Source organism: Nannospalax galili, unplaced genomic scaffold (assembly GCF_000622305.1).
Source record: "Nannospalax galili isolate Female #2095 unplaced genomic scaffold, S.galili_v1.0 scaffold500, whole genome shotgun sequence".
NCBI lineage: Eukaryota > Metazoa > Chordata > Mammalia > Rodentia > Spalacidae > Nannospalax > Nannospalax galili.
Window position 1 is genome coordinate 368,542 of NW_008347292.1, and position 17,361 is coordinate 385,902.

At 41.9% G+C, this 17,361-nt stretch overlaps 1 protein-coding gene across 1 annotated transcript in view; it reads right to left on the minus strand.

Moving 5' to 3' along the window:
* The window catches only part of Ptpn21 (protein tyrosine phosphatase non-receptor type 21), a 79,801-nt gene that overhangs the window by 19,122 nt on the left and 43,318 nt on the right, over nt 1-17,361 (minus strand). The window contains exons 9-12 of the mRNA XM_017800810.2: nt 15,050-15,137; nt 13,690-13,769; nt 1,210-1,270; nt 524-608 (exon numbers count right to left, since the gene is read on the minus strand). Coding sequence (XP_017656299.1) covers nt 524-608; nt 1,210-1,270; nt 13,690-13,769; nt 15,050-15,137 — 314 coding nt within the window. The remainder of the gene's footprint in view (nt 1-523; nt 609-1,209; nt 1,271-13,689; nt 13,770-15,049; nt 15,138-17,361) is intronic.

The window sequence follows — 17,361 nt, forward strand, 5'->3', positions numbered from 1 at the left end:
AGGCACTGTTCTCAATACAGGTCACTTGTATGTACCACAAAGAAACTGCAGTAATAGCAATCAAGTATTTAAACCATTACAATGGGAAGGCAAAATACAATGAGCCTGAATAGCTTCTGCCACAAAACGAGCACTTTTAAAGACCATGGGTGCCTGGTATGGTGGCACATGCCTGGAAACCCAGCACTTGGGAGATGAAGGGAGGCAAATTATGAATTCAAGGGAAGTCTGAGCTAAATACTGAGATGCTGTATCAAGAAACAAACAAATAAGACTATTAGGGAGTATTAAGGACTTAGGAAACAGCTTCAACAAGTTATCATTGATTGCATTTGGGATCATCTAAGCAACATGCACTCAAGAAAGAACTTGAACACAATGGCTTAGTCTGTGAATCCAGGATGGCTATAATCATGACAATTTGGGTATAACCTCAGGGGAATATCATTCAACTTCAAGGTCTCTACATTGTCAGAGTTATTAGAGTAACTGTGCCCAGCTTTGCAGACTTGGTATACTTTACCTTGGGAAGAAGCAAATGGCTCTGTGTAATGTCCATTATAATGCAGTTGGGGTGGGGGAGGCATCACATAGGGCTGGGGCTTAGGCTAAGAAATGGAAAGTTAGACACAGGGTTAAATACATTGCCTGTATAATAAAGGTAAAGTCATTCTCTGCTGGATTCTTTCTCTACATTAAAAAAAAAATTCTAAAGAGGTTATTTATATTGTACATAGAAAATAACCATGAAGAAACAGAAGTCTTACCAAATCTATCATTTTCAATGACTCCCACATGGTAAAACCAAGCCCTATGCACTGACAGCAAGGATACTAGACACACAAGAAAGTCTGCATCCATAAAGTTATAAACAGGAGGGAATGGATATATATATACTTGTATAAACTTATGAATATAAACCACTTAGTACATGTGAATGTACACAGTACATTCAACCTTGTTAAACAAAATCAAGTAACTTAAATATCTACTTATGATTATTTATTAGTTAAAATTCATAGTATTTGCTAGTATCCAATATTTAAACATGTATACTAAATTTAAAATTGAACTTATGGAAAATCACCATTTCTTTAGATAAAAATGATCAAACACATCTGTGTTGCAAACTCAACACACTATCCAAAGCATATTTTATTAAAGAAAATGACATCGCTAAAAGCAAAGCAATCTTTGTTCTTTTCTTACCAGAGACATCCTAGAAGATGATCTCCTCCTGATTGAGTTCAATGTGAGAGTCTGAGTTTGCCTGTGAAAGAAGACAACTCTGAGCTAAGCACACACTTCTGAATTCTACAAGGATAAACTAACATGTAGAAAGGAAGTAAGTGTGCTGGTTTATACATGTAACCCCAAGCATGAAGGAGGTGGAGGCAGGATGACTGCCATGAGTTTGAGGCCAGCCTGGGCTACACAGTGAGGCTAGCTTAGCTCTAGAATGAGACCCTGTGTCACAAAAAAGAAATCAATAACAATAACAAAAAGATATACACAGAGATAAAATGGGGACTCTTCTACAGCAAATGGCAAAAGGACATAAATTACAGAAAAGAGCTGTGACTGTCTTTACGTGGGACCTCAGTAGCTTTGTCAGAACCACAAAACACATACTTCTCTCTGATTTGCATTAATTAATTTATATACTTCATGGATATTAACGTAAATAAGACTACTAATAGCTGACTTATTTACCCAATAATTTGGGATTTTAAAAGTCATGCAACAAATTCCACTTCTGAAAAAACAGTAACGTTTACAAAAAAGAGACAAGAAACAAAAAGCCCATTTGTGTCTGTTGTTTTCAAATAGAGACAGGATTTTTGTTGCAGTCCTTATATCTTCCAGCTTTATTATAAATAAGATCTATGAACCTAAACACATTGGATTCTTTTAATATTTAAAAAATAAAGCAGGACTGGAGAGATGGCTCAGTGGTTAACAGCACTGGCTACTCTTGCAGAGGACCTGAGTTTGACTCCCAGCAGCCACATGGTGACTAACAACCATCCATAACTCCAGTTCCAGGGTATCCAACTCCCTCTTCTGACCCCATAGACACTGCACAACATGAGTGCATTTAAATGCAGGCAATACATTCATACACATAAAATAAAAATAAAATATTTTTAAGGGCTGGAGAGATGGCTCAGCAGTTAAGAACACTGGTTGTTCCTGCAGAAGATCTGGGTTCAAATCCCAGCACCCACATGGCAGCTAACAACTGTCTGTAACTCCAGTTCCAGGGGATTCCACAGCCTCTTCTGTCCTCCGCGGGCATTGCACGACACAGGTGCACTTACCTACACACAGGCAATACACACGTACACACAAAATAAAAATAAATAAAATATGAAAAAAAGTTTTTTTAATATTTTTAAAAATTAAAGGAAACTGGATGTGGTGACACACCCCTAAAATCCCAGCACTCGCAAGATGGGTAGATCTCAGTGGGATTGGGGCCAGCCTGGTCTACACAGCAAGTTCCAGGCCAGCTGGGACTACAGGAAGACCCTGTCTCAAAGAAAATAGGGGAGGGCAGGAAAAAGGGGGGACCAATTAGTGATCCTACCCAGGTGTAAAGCCTACAAATCACAGTTATGAGCCCAGCAAATTATCTCTTGGTGTAGTAGGAGCACTTTTATCTTGGAAGTAATCAACAGCTGTCTAATGAGACTTAAGGCCTGCTCAATAGGTGGAAATTCATGCATGGTACTGTGAACATAGCCAAGTACATGATTGGTCATAGATTGCAAAAAAGAATCTACTTCTGGCCCTTTCCTAGACCAATGTAATTTCTTACTATCTTATATTCACAGACAAGAGTACCACTCGCCACTCAAACCTGCTCCTTTTTGCAAAAGATGGAGACTATCACAAAGTTCCACAACCAGTCCAAATACAGAAAATAAGTGACTGTGAGGTGCCCAGCCCTAACTGATACATCTATAATGCAACCTCTACACTTACGGCTCAGGGAACATTATAGAAGAGGGAGCCGAAAGATTTTAAGAGCCAAAGGGACAAGACACCTGCTGCTAGTTCATCCATTTTAGACATGACAGAGAAGCTGCACAAATGAAATCTTCACAGTATGGTAGTCTAACAAGAGCTTCACAATGACAAAACCAGGTGACATGCCAAGGTGGATGGAAGAAACTTCAGGGGGCTCCACCTCAAGATGAAGAGCTACGGGCAATCAGTGGATACTGAGGGAGGGAGAATCAGTTTTCCACGAGGACTAACGCCCTAAGAAATTATCTAATCCCAAGTGGGCAGTCCTAAACACAGGTACACCCAAGCACCACTAAATGGACTCAGTGCATTGTACACACACACATACACACACACAAACACATATATTTATGAATGTATGTATATGTAACAATAAATCAGAGGAAAAAAACTGAAAGGGAGGGGGACATGGGAGGAGTTGGAGGACTTCAAGAAGTGGAAATAATACAAATATTCATGTATTCTCATGGAATTCCAAAAAAATTAATAAAATGAAACAAATTGTATCCTTGCTTTGTTGATAACTTAAAACAAAGCAAGGATACAATTTTACCATTTATTCTGATTCAAAAGTTTATGTGACACATATCTGATTATTGAAATATTTTGCAGCCTTTGGTTAGTACTCTAAGGATTCACTACTAAAAATTTCATCATCACAAAGAAAATCAATTCACTTACTCAGCTAATTCACCATAGTAACAAACCTCCTTTCTCCTAAACTAGCATTATTTTTAGCAGTCTGATAACTGGTATCTGTATTAAACCCCAAATATTAGCTTATTTTTATGAGGCTTTTGAGATAAAAAGGAAACCACCAGATGTTGGTGGCTTCACATCAGGTGATTAGCACTGCTGTTACCAGGTGATGACTTTATTTCCTTTCACTGGAAGTATTCAGGTTGTGGAAAAACAGAAGTCTATTTTCCAAAAGATGTTTCATACTGCCAGCATTTATGTTAAGGAGATAAGTCTGCATAAGTCTTTTCAAAAATAGCAATTAAATGTATATAAGACACTGTATTTTGTTACTTTGAACTTTACTTTACCTCTGGGCATCCTCCATGGTCAGGCCTAGGTTAGGGGACTTTGTATTCAGTCTATCACAGGCTCACCATCTAGGTTAACTTTTTGTGTGTGTAGTTTTTTTTATTTTATTTTTTCTTTTTCGAGACAGGGTCTCTCTGTAGCCCCAGCTGACCTGGAACTCACTATGTAGACCAGGCTGGCCTCAAACTCACAGAGATCCGCCTGCCTCTGACTCCCAAGTGCTGGGATTAAAGGCATGCACCACCACATCCGGCTTCTAGGTTAACTTTAAGTATCAAATTCAGAAACAGGGAAGAAAGGTAGCCTAGCTGATAGACTACATTATCAACAAACTCCCAACAACACATCTGGAGATGCCCAGCCTGGGACAAGAAGAAAACTTCAGTGTGGCAAACCCAGAATCCAAGGCCGCAGAGCCCAGGAGCAGAGGCAGTGCTTCACCCGTACTACCAACCTACTTTGGCACCTTGCTGGCAGCATTCAGTGGGGAGGCAAAAAGCAGAAGCCAGCTATGCTAAATACAAAACAAAGGAGCACTATGTCTACCTGCCAAATGGGCTAGCCTAGGGAGCTATGCCAGTAGCTCTAATAGTCTACCTCTTTCTTCCTCATTGTTCTAAGTGCAGTTCACTGTGAGGTTAGCCATTATCAACTCCACACACAAAAGAACATAATGTCATTGTTGGCTGTGCTTCCCAAACTTTTGGGGTGGTTTCTTTGCTAGTGAGTAATGCTAAAAAGTTAGATGCTAAAAAGTGAGATGGGAGCCGGGTGTGGTGGCGCACACCTGTAGTCCCAGCACTTGGGAGGCAGAGGCAGGCGGATCTCCGTGAGTTCATGTAGGCCAGCCTGGTCTACATAGTGAGTTCCAGGACAGCTGGGGCTACAGGGAGACCCTGCTTCAAAAGACTAAAAAAAAGTGAGATGCCTAAAAAGAACTCTTTAGAATCAATCACTGGAATGTGTGCACTGGAGAAGATAATTAAAAAGCTGTCAGTCCAAGGATGATGCTTCCTGAAACTCTGCTCAGGACTCTGATTCAATCTCATGAAATCTCAGCACCAGCCCCATCAGAGAGGTTCATCCCCGTTTTGCAGATGAAGAAAGTGATACTCAGATTAAGTAGATCACTCCTGATCACATGGCAAACAAGTGGCAGAACCAGCATTTTAACAGGCAGGTTGAATTCTGTTCCAATCCCAACTAACTTGTAAACTCCATGGAGGAAGAGTTTCGAGAAACCATGATGTGACAGTGCCCAAGCCACGCCTGGCATATCAGCAGTCCTCAAATTTATGTTGAATGGAAGTCAATGTTCGTTACCACTGAACTCATGTTTCAAAGGTATCTCAGGCCTACAAGATGGCTCAGTGGGTATAAGCACTTGCATATAAGTCTAATGACCTGAGTTTGATTACTAGCGCTTACAAGGTGGCAAGTGAGAAATAGTTTTTAAATGCACTCATACACAGGCTAAATTAACTTGCTAATTTTAAAAAATATTCTATGAATAAATGGGAGCTGGAGAGATGGCTCAGTGGTTAAGAACACTGACGTTCTTGCAGAAGACCCAGGTTTGAATCCCAGCACCCACATGGCAGCTAACAACTGTCTGTAACTCCAGTTCCAGGGGATCTGACAGTCTCTTCTGTCCTCCGCGGGCACTGCACGACACGGGTGCAATTACCTACATGCAGGCAATACATGCACACACATAAAATAAAAATAATAAAATATTTTTAAAAATATATGTTCTAAGCCAGGCGTGGTGGCACACACCTGTAGTCCCAGCACTTGGGAGGCAGAGGCAGGCAGATCTCTGTGAGTTCAAGGCCAGCCGGGTCTACATAGTGAGTTCCAGGACAGCTGGGGCTACAGGGAGACCCTGCTTCAAAAAGACCAAAAAAAAAAATTATATATATATATATGTTCTAAGAGTTGTCTAGCTTGCTCTGCAAGCTTCCTTTCAGTCAGTTGTTTATTCACAGCTACTAAAGGGGAGACTTTGATGATGCTGTGTTAGATGGTGGAAATACCTTGAGAATGTTTGTCTCAATTTTCTCTTGAGCTTTCCATGAGGACAATGAAAACCAAAAGCTCCCTGTTCTAGGGTAGGCCAGAGGTACATGTCCAGGATGCTTCAAGGATGCTGGTCTGTCTCTGAGATGTCTGCCCCTACTTGCCACTGTGGGCAGAAAGAGGGACAAGGCTGGCAGAAATCATCCCACAGTCCTGATAGTTAGGGATTGCTTCCTTGTAGGTGACAGTGACCTTCATCCACCAAGGGTCTGCTCAGAAAGGGAAGCTGCCTCAGTCCAATTCTGGGAAACCTCCTTGCCCCCAAGCCTTCTTTGGAAGGGAGGTGAGAGACCCATCCTACTGTGAGGTTATGGCAGTCCTTCATCTCTACCCCTCTTACCACCCTGCTTCTTCTCCAGTATCCAAGAAAATCAGCGAGTCCCCTTCACACACCAGTAAACTAGAAGGGAAGAGGCACTCCATCCTCTTCCAGGCTTCTTACAGTCCCTGGAGCCAGCACTGGGCTCAAAAGATGGAGCAGTTCTCCTCCCCTTTGGGAAGCACCTACTCAGGGAAGTCTCCTGATCACAGGAGTGCCCCACACAGAGGTGGACACTGGCAGGGTTTGCTCACCTGCCCTCGCACTGGGCTCAGCCACCAGCATGTTACTGACTGAAATCTGGGTTTCTCTAGAGAAAGTCTCTCTAGAAAAGAGACTTTTGACCTGGCTGACATTATTATTACCTCATTTAATTCTGAATACAGCCCTGAAAGTGTGTCAAGAGAAGGTCCTATTAGCCACACTCATACATAAAAACAAAGGAAAACTCTTAGCTAACATTTTAAGGCTTAGGTGGCATTAAAAGATGACTCTGTTACCCTCAAGGGCCTTGTGTGTTATGGGAAGAGAACTGCTGGATCCTGTCACTGGATAAATATCACCTAGGCCATTTGATGAGTTACCTACTGGGATCCCAACACTACATTGCAGTTAAGGGAATAAGGGCAGGTTGCAGACACTGTAGGAGAAAGAGTCCTTCCTGTGCAAGCAGACTCCATCTCTAAGCCACCAGCCACACTAGCCTGAATCAGAGTCCAACATCTAGCCCACCACACTCAAGCTTGCCTATCTGGACATGAGAACAAGTTCACCGAGACTTCAGAATCATTAGATTATTAAATGTGACTAAATCTCTGTTGAGACTGTTCAAGAAGTGGCCATAAAAATCAAAGTTATTTTTAGCTGTATCACCTATCAGAACATTAAAAGCTAATACAATAAGCTTCAAGTATGCACAGTGAAATATATTTGTTTGGTTGGGGGCTAGAGAGATGGCTCAGCGGTTAAGAACACTGACTGTTCTTGCAGAAGACCTGGGTTCGAATCCCAGCACTCACATGGCAGCTAACAGCCGTCCATAACTCCAGTTCCAGGGGATCCAACAGCCTCTACTGTCCTCTGTGGGCATTGCACGACACGGTGCACTTACTTACATGCAGGCAATACATGCATATGCATAAAATAAAAATAAATAATTTTTTAAAATATATTTGTTTTGCACAAAATGAATCTTAAATAATTACAAAATAATAGTTCATGGAAATGGGCTTCCAATATTTCCTGGATATACAGAAATTAAAAATAAACTTTGGAAAATAATCCTTTATACATAGTAATGCTAAAGAGAATCAAATATTCTTTATAAAAGAATATATGCAACGAATAACATTAATGTGGTTTTACTTACACTTGGCAATACTGAAAAATTATACTTCAAGGACTGTCATATCTCCTACCACAAACATGCATTGGTTGCTTTTCTCTTTGAAGTTAAAAATCATTACTAAGTAATGAATTGCCAAAATATGCTTTTTAAAAGGCATTAAGGGGCTAGAGAGATGGTTCAGCAGTTAAGAGCACTGGCTGCTTTTCCAGAGGCCCCAGGTTCAATTTCTAGCACCTACATGGTAGCTAACATCCATCAGGAACTTCAGTTCCAGGGGATCCAATGCCCTCTTCTGGCTGTTTCAGGCCTTGCACAACATGGGTGCATTTCCTTATATGGTGCCAAAACACTCAAACACATAAAATAAAAATAAGCAATGTAAGAAGGCATTAACCATGAGGTTTATAGAAGAGTATTATATTTTGTGGTTTATTCAAAATGGGTGATTCTCCACTATTTTCAGAAAAAGAAATGAACTTCAAGGATAGAGCATTCTGAATAGTCTTAAATTTGTGAAACACTTTAAAGTGAAAATCTGTGGGGCTGGAGAGATGGCTCAGCGGTTAAGAGCACTGACTGCTCTGGGTTCGATTCCCAGCACCTATATGGCAGCTACAAACCATCCTTAACTCCAGTTCCAGGGGAATCTGAAGCCCTCTTCTGACCTCTGCGGAACTGCACGACATGGGTGCACTCACATACATGCAGGCAATACACTCATACAAATAAAAATAATAAATTTTTTTTAAAAAAGTGAAAATTTGTGTCCAACAGATTATATGCCTACTTTTTAAGTTTTTATTATTTTTATTTTATGTGTATGCAAGTATTGCCTGTGGGTATTTAAGTGCACCCATGTCATGCAATGCCCGTAGAGGTCAGAAGAGGCTGTCGGATCCCCTGGGACTGGAGTTACAGACAGTTGTTAGCTGCCATACGGGTGCTGGGATTCAAACCTAGGTCTTCTGTAAGAACAACCAGTGTTCTTAACTGCTGAGCCATCTCTCCAGCCCATGCCTACTATTTAAATGTAGCTATTATGCACAGAAATGTCATACATGCTCAGGTAGTCAGGTCAGCCAATGGGGTTCCCAAATTCAATGATCCTGAACTACTGGATCTGAACTACCTCTGAACCTAACTCTTTCATATACAAACTCCCCAGAACTCTGGAGTGGACAGCCAGCAGAAAATATAACCCATACCACACAGAATGACTTACGTGGCTTGATGAAAATGGATGGAACTAGAGACTGTTATGTCAAGCAAAATAAGCCAGACTCACAAAGGCAAGTATCAATGTTTTCTCTCATATGTGGAATTCAGTAAGTGGGGAAAAGGCTATGAAAGTAAAAAAGGTGGGTACAGTGGCTCATTCCCATAATCCCAGCACTTGGGAGGCTGAGGCAGGAGAATTGCTGCAAATTTGAGGCCAGCCATGGCTACATACTGAATACCAAGCTAGCCAGAGTGATAAAGCAAAACTATCTCAAATAAACAAAAGGTAATAAAGTATAAGGATGCAGAACAGGAAAGGAGGGAGGAGTTGGGCATGAGCATGTAAGAGAGGGGTCAATGAGGTACATTATATGTATGAAAATGTCATGAAATTCATTACTTCATACAATTAATACACACTAATAATAAATTTTGTTAAGACTGTGCATACATACAAAGAGCAAGATTCCTCCTCCCTGGCAATTAGTACTTACCAAAACCCCATCACCAAAACAGCAGGGATGAGGGCAGGGAGGAGAGAAGGCCTAGAGTCTATGTGCTAATCACTGAGGGGCCGTCCAAATGGAGCACCTGCCTGTTCTGAGCTTCTGTTGCTGACCAGTGCTCTTCACACCCTGTAAAAGAGAGCCATTCCAGTCTTTTCCTTCTCTTCCTGACACAAAATGACAGAGAGTCTTCTTCTGCCCCCAATTAATAATCAATAATACAAGGAATCAGACAAAAAGCAAAAAGGTTTCTCTCCCATGGCTCCCATCACTGTCACTCAGGCTCCCATTATTCCCTATCTCTCACCTGCTAGACATGGAGAATGAGGATGAGCACAAGAAGACCCTGTCCTCATGAAGCTCCATGGATAAAGAGACCAGTCAAGTTCCATTGAAAACAGCAGAGTCAAAATACACCAGTAGACCAGCAGGGTGGCTTAGAGCAAAGGCTCTGGTCCTGCTGTTCCAACTTAGCACATGGCGGGGGTAAGACAATTCATCTTTCCCATGAGGGAAGAATAATAATGTGCCAAACATGCTGACTATAGGGATTAAAGAAGATAAAAGCTCAGCCTGATGCTGGACAGGGAACAAGCATGTACTAAAGTAGCATTATGAATGGCCAGAATCACTACATAGAGGACTAAATGCCTGGTAGAGTCTTGGATAGCTACATTTAAAACTAGATCTTAAGGAAGGACAAAGAGTTGGCCAGAGAACAGGAGGAAGGGCATTCTAGCCACTGACTGGACCATGAAAGGGTTAGCACACTTGGGATCAGTTGGTTCTAGGCGTCAGAATCACAGATCAGCGAGGATCAGCAGGCAGGGCAGATAAGCCATAGACAGGGTACTGCAGAAGGCTGCGCTTAATCCTGTAGCCATGGAAGTGTGGAAGAGAGGACTATGCTCAGATCTGCCCTGACCTCTAACTTGAGAGCACTGCTACATCCTTTGCTGATGCACCCAGGAGACTGGCAGCAAGTGAAACAGCACAGGGAGGTCAGAGGGGTGGCAGTGGGAATGTGTGAAATGAGAAGGGGCAGTTTCAAGAAAAGTTGTGGGGCCTGAAAGAAAACTGTCAGGTCTCAGTGTAGATGTCACTTTGCTGGGAAGCGTTTCCTAACCTGACCATTCTGGGTGAGGCAGTGTTTTCTGAGAAATCCTACAGCATCATGGACACCCCAAAGCATACTTTCTGTAAATGCAGTGAATAACATCAAAGCCTACATACAGCACACCATAGACCTAGTTGGCAATGAGAATACAACATTTAAGAAAGGAGAGTATCTAACCCCAGGCAGTGCTGTGGCTCTAACCTGCAAGATGGGTGGTGGAGACAATGATGGACACAAACAGATTTGAGTGGTGCTAAGAGCAGGGTAAGGAGAGGAGTAGAGAGGTAACAATGAGGAGGTGTGGCAGGTAGTCAGGGTGGTCTCTGTAGAGAGGCACACATCTGGTAGGCAGACAGGAGAAGGCAAGGGAAATAGCACTGTTAGCAGAAGCAGCGATACATCATCCCTAAGGATGGATGCACACAGCCAACAAGGATACTGGTGTGCTGGAGCAGGTGAGCAAGGACAGTCAAGGAAACAGACAAACTAGGCAAGGGCCGAATCATGTACACTCTTCTACCTTTGTTGTAAATGACATTCCTTCAAATACCAAGGAATTTCAGAAGTGATATAATCTAACACCTTAAAGTACGGTACTTCTAGGAGACACAGAAAATAAGCCACAGGGAGGGCAGGCATAGAAAGGGAATGTGGGCCTGCTACTCCGACGGCCCGGGTGAAAAAGGATGGCACAGTATAAAGTTGCAAGTAGAGGGGGTGTTAAGAGTGGTTAAATTTCAGATGTGTTCTGAGGTCAGGCTGGCAGGGCTTGCTGATGAATTGGATGTGGATTGTTTTTCATTTCTAAATGGTTTTCTACAATTTCCATGAGCAAGAAATACTCACAGGTTAGTTACACTGGTTTAGAAAGAAAAATGGGAACCAAGTGTGAGTTCTAGGTTTGGGATCTGAGAGCTAGATGAGGACAGAGTGCTGCCACTTTTCAACGTGGGAACAGCAGGGAAGACAAAGATTTGGGATAGGAAGAGGTACTCCAGAGGTCTGCTTCAGGCATGTCAAACTGAGACACCTCATAGACACCTAAAGGGACACAAGAACAGAGAGGTCAGGGAGAAGGCATGGCTAAAGGTAAAATCTGAGGCACAGCTAATGTGAAGAACCCAAGGAGGTGAAATCCCTTGGCAGAGAAGAGGCAGAGGAGAGATTCAGCCCTGACCCTTCAAAGTGGCTGAGTAGTGGCCTTGAGTGAGGAAGTTGGGGGGGTCCTGTCAACTGAGAAAGGGAGGGAGTGCTCAGAGACTCAGGGCTGTGGGGCAGTTGAGAGACAGAACTCCTGAAATGATGCTGGGGAAAGGTCCCCTGACTAGGGCAAGGGCAGCCTAGGGAAACAGGGCAGAAGGAAGAGGAGAATCCAAGTATACACAACTTTTGCAGCAGACTGCTATCATGGAAAACTGGTACACAGAGATGAGACTAGAAGGAAAAGCAGGGGGAACAACACGTTTCACATGTGGTGTGTTGGTGTTCAAATGCTCAGGGGATGATTCAGCAGAATGGGAAACCCAAGCAGACTACTAAACACAGGCATGAAGAAACAAACAAACATTATATATCTATAAAATATTTGGTTTTTTTTATTTTATGTGTATGAGCCTACACGTATATAAGTGCACCCATGTCATTCTGACCATGGAGGTCAGAAGAGGGCATCTGATTCCCTGGAACTGGAGTTACAGATGGTTGTTAGCTGCCATGTGGGTGCTAGGAATTGAACCCAGGTCCTCTGTAAGAGTAGCCAGTGCCACTGCTGAGCCATCTCTCCAGCCCAGGGAATGAATTCTTAAATGGCTTGAAAAGCTGAATAATCTTTACTCAAAATGCTAACCAGTACACTGATTAAAAACTATAAAGGATACTATTCCCACACTGTAAGAGGCCTTGGGTTCGACCCCCACTACCACAAGAAGAGAAAAGAAAAAAAATTTCTTTTCCTAAACTTCCAAAATTAGAATGATTCTAACACCCAGCTAAAGCTGGGCATAATGGCACATAATCCCAGCATGCAGAAGGCTAAGGCAAGAAGACTCCAAGTTCCAAGCTTGGGCTACATAGCAAAACCCTGTCTCAAAAAGAAAGAAGGAAGAGGAGAAGGAAGAAAAAGAAAAACAAAGATCAAAACAAAACAAAAAGCCAGTTGAGAGAGACCTTAGATACCTACCAGGGTTACCAGAAGGTGCCCCAAAGCAGTTGGGAGGCAGAGGCAGGCAGACCTCTGAGTTCCAGGCCAGCCTGTCTACAATAGCTCAAGAGTTCCAGGCCAGCTAGGGCTACAGGAAGACCCTGTCTCTCTCATTTTAATAAAAAGATTGTTATACGTCAGAAAAAGTTATCATTTAGTAAAATTTGCCTTTCTGAATAATACAAGAAAGCTCAAGATTAAAATTTCTTTCCTTTAATTTATTATTTTTATTTTTTGTGTATGAGTGTATTGCCTGGTGTCATGCAATGCTCAAGCGGTGAGAAGAGGGTTTTGGATTCCCTGGAAGTGGAGTTACAAATAGTTGTTAGCTGCCATGTGGGTGCTGGGAATCGAACCAGGGTACTCTGCAAGAGCAGCCAATGTTCTTAACCACTGAGCCATCTCTCCAGCCCCAAGATTAAAATTTCTTAGTTAAGGATGGCAAGATGGCTAAGCAGGTAAAAGGCACTGCCACCAGGCCTGAGTTTGATCCCTGGGACCCACATGATGGAGAGAAGGCCTTAAGTTGTCCTCTGACCTCCATATGCAACTACAAACACACATACATGGGCACAAAATAGATAAATGTGCCAGGCATGGTGGCGCACACCTGTGGCCCCAGCACTTGGAAGGCAGAGGCAGACGGATCTCTGTGAGTTCAAGGCCAGCCTGGTCTACATAGCGAATTCCAAGCCAGCTGGGGCTACAGGGAGACCCTGTTTCAAAAACAGACAACCCCCCCACAAAAAAAATAGATAAATGCAATTTTTTAAAATTTCAAATGGTTTTCTACAATTTCCATGAGCAGGAAATACTCACAGGCTACAATGATTCAGTCTGTAAAATTTGTGTCGTGCAACACAGAGTCTCCACACATATTTCGCTGTTTCCATGTCTTCCTGGCAAACAAAACATGCAGAGAGTAAGTACCACAGAAGTAAGCAAAGAACTCACTTCTAATGCAGAATTGCCCGGGAATAAGACATAACTGGTGACATTGTGCCTAAGTCATTTTCTGCCTGTTTTGAGTCTTTCGTCTTCTAATCCTGTATCTATCATACAAATGCTATTAAAATTTTTCTTATATTTTATTTATTTTTATTTTATATGTATGCGTGTATTGCGGGCATGTAGGTAAGTGCACCCGTGTCGTGTATTGCATGCATGTAGGTAAGTGCGCCCGTATTGCCTGCGTGTAGGTAAGTGCACCCGAGTCGTGCAATGCTATAAAAACAAAATGATCTTTTCTAATGGTATGAGTCTCACAGTGAACACTTTCAAAATGATTTCGAAGTTTAAAACACTAAAACATGCTCCCTTTTTTGAAAAATGTCATGTTATCTAACATTAAAAAGAAAACCATGCTGGGTGTGGTTGCGCACGCCTTTAATCCCAGCACTAAGGAGGCAGAGGCAGGTGGATCTTTGTGAGTTCGAGGTCGGCCTGGTCTACATAGCAAGTTCCAGGAGTTCCAGGACAGCTGGGGCTACGGGGAGATTCCTGAGAAATATACTCTAAGACTTTTCAAACAAAACATTTGAGTCATTGTCTTAACACTGCCTTTGTCAAGAAAGCCAAAGCCAAGAGCTGTTAAGCAGAACTTCACAGCCACTCACCATCAGTGGAACTTGGCTGGCAGTGCATTCTGATCAGAGTCTATATACAAAAACTCATTCACTCAACACTATTTACTGAGCAACTACTTTTTGCCAAGTGTGGTTCTACAAAACTTAAAATTTAAAACATAAAATTTTTGGAGCCACGCCTTTAATCCAGAGGCAGGTGGATCTCTGTGAGTTCGAGGCCAGCCTGGTCTACATAGTGGATGGGCTACGGGGAGACTCTGTCTCAAAAAGACCAAAAAATAATAATAATAATAATTTAAAATATAAAATTTTTGCTGGGTTTTGTGGAACAAGCCTTTAATCCCAGCATTTGGGAGGCAGAGGTAGGTGGATCTCTGAGTTCATGGCCAGTCTGGTCTACATAGCAAGTTCCAGACCAGCTGGAGCCACAGGGAGATCTTGTCTGAAAAAAAATAAAATAAATTTTATCTTATAAGATTATAAAATATTATAATTTTAGTACCACCCTCCCCTCCAAACACAAAACAGAACTCAGAAATGCTACTCGCTAACTTATGAAAAGCATCCCATGAAGATTCTTCATGTTCACTCACAGTTTGAAACTGGATGGTCTCCTCTTTATTTGTCAGCTCTAAGGCAAAAAAAGACTTGTTGTGGGACATGTTAGCAATGTCATGCCACCTAAACGACAAGAGAAAATGCTGAGTGTGCTACGTGAACTAGGACACAGAAGACGTGATTTTTTTTCCTTAAGCTCAGTACATCAGTTGACACCTATTATTTTTTAATAATATTTTATTTTTCTATTTTATGTATAAAATACATTTTATATACTTAGCATACATATTTGCATCAAGCAGGTGCCCTCAAAGGCCAGAAGACAACTTTGGGCTCTATGGAACTGGAGTTAACAAGAGACTGTGAACCATATATCAGGTCTTCTGCAACAGCAGCAAGTGCTCATCCCATTGAGCCATTTCTCTAGTTCCTTTGCTAAGCATTTTTTAAATAAAGTACTTGTTTTCTCAGCCAGCATGCACTTTCTAATTGAAATGACAACTAGTCCCTAAAATAAAGGTATATGTATATTAAATGAAAAAAGAGTATTTGCAAGATGGAAATATATTACCCTCACTTCCTAGGTTGGCTTAACAAAGATCCTTATGTTAACTTCTAGCTAATATCTTCACTATGCATTGAACAAACATTTTAAATGGCATCCATCATCACAATGACAGTATTGTACCATGTCCTGGGGATATGAAAGTCAGTAAGACAGTATTCCCTCAAAGGGAGGGTAGGAGCACACAGACAACACAGAACAAAGGTGTACTGTGAAGTGGCGTACGTAACCAGGACAAAGCAAGGCAGGAAAGTGAGAGGAGCATGCTCTGAAAACCTGGCGGAAGAGAAAGTTGCATGCTGGGAAACCAAGGCATGACCTGTTCTTTCTGTGTTCACTAGACATGAATACTATCTTGCACTTTCTAATTTTATCATATTTAGCTTTTATATATTAATATTTGGTTTTTTTACTTAGCTGTGTCATTTTAATAGGAAAAACAGCTCTGGAAGGAAATGTCTAATGTGCTTTATCGATCTTCCTTCCGCAGGACTATTCAAACAGTCCTTATTGGAACCACTGGGGACCAGAAGTGTGAATAATGTCAGAGATTTTCAGATTTTGAAATATTTGAAATGGAACACTGGCTAAGCAGCTCTACTCTGGAAACTCAAAAAATTCCAGAACAGGAAACACTCCAAAAGTGAAATACATCCCCCCCACCCACTCACAGGGCTAGGAATCAACCCAGGGCCCACATACACACATACACTAAGCAAGGGCTTTGCCACTAAGCTACATTCCAAACCCTAGATCTTAATTTTTTTTGAGCATTATGTTAGAGCTCAGAAAGTTTTGAGCATTGAATTTGGGACTTCTGGACTAGGAATATTCAACCTGGATTATACTTACTTAGTTAAAATTTGTTGAAATTAACTGAGTTCATGCTCAGTTGTTAAACCTAAAGATTATTAGCATCATATTAAATGAGGTTAATTTTGAAAATTCCTAAGCAGTCATGAAGGCAACCAAATGAAGGCCTCAGTTTCCTGTGGCCTTTGGGTACTGTTAGAGTCCTGCTCTCTGAGTGAAGCCCAGAGCCATTTTCCTCTCCCTGTTCCCCCAGCTCAGCACGTTGGGAAGACTTAAATAACTGTTTACAGACAAGAGACCAGTAACAATCGGTGAGCACCCCAGGCCAAGCAGTGCAGCATCAGGGTGGGGTTCTGCTTCCCAAGGCTTGCCCACTCTCTGTGGTACGGTCCCTCTGGATATTCAGGACCCAAAGACAGTAAAGCAAAGCAAGTGAAGGAAGAGATGCTACCTTAGTGAAAAGTTCTCAAAAGGAAAAGTCAGTTCGCAAGAATAAAGTGGAGCTTGGAAAGAACAAAAGAAGCTATTAAAAAAAAATAAAGAGCTACTTAATACTGTGCCTAAGCGCCCACTTAAAGTAGAAAATCTGAGTTCTAATCCTAGCTATGCCAGTTAATAACTGAGTGACCCTGGACAAGCTACTTGGCTTTTCTAGGCTTCTGTTATCCTGTGTGCAAAGCGGTAGTAATACCTGCCACCCTGACTTACTATGAAGTTTACATCAGAAAATACACAGAAAGCAGTCAGCATAGTATTTGGCTCATGATAAATTATACTCAACGGGAGCTAGAGAGATGGCTCAGTGGTTAAGAGCCCTGGCTACTCTTGCAAAGGACCTGGGTTCAGTTCCCAGCACCCACACAGCAGTTAGCAACTATCCATAACTCTAGTTCCTGGAGGTCCAACATCTTCTCCTGGCCTCCCTGGGCATTGCATGCATGGTGCATTTATATACAGCAGTCAAAACAC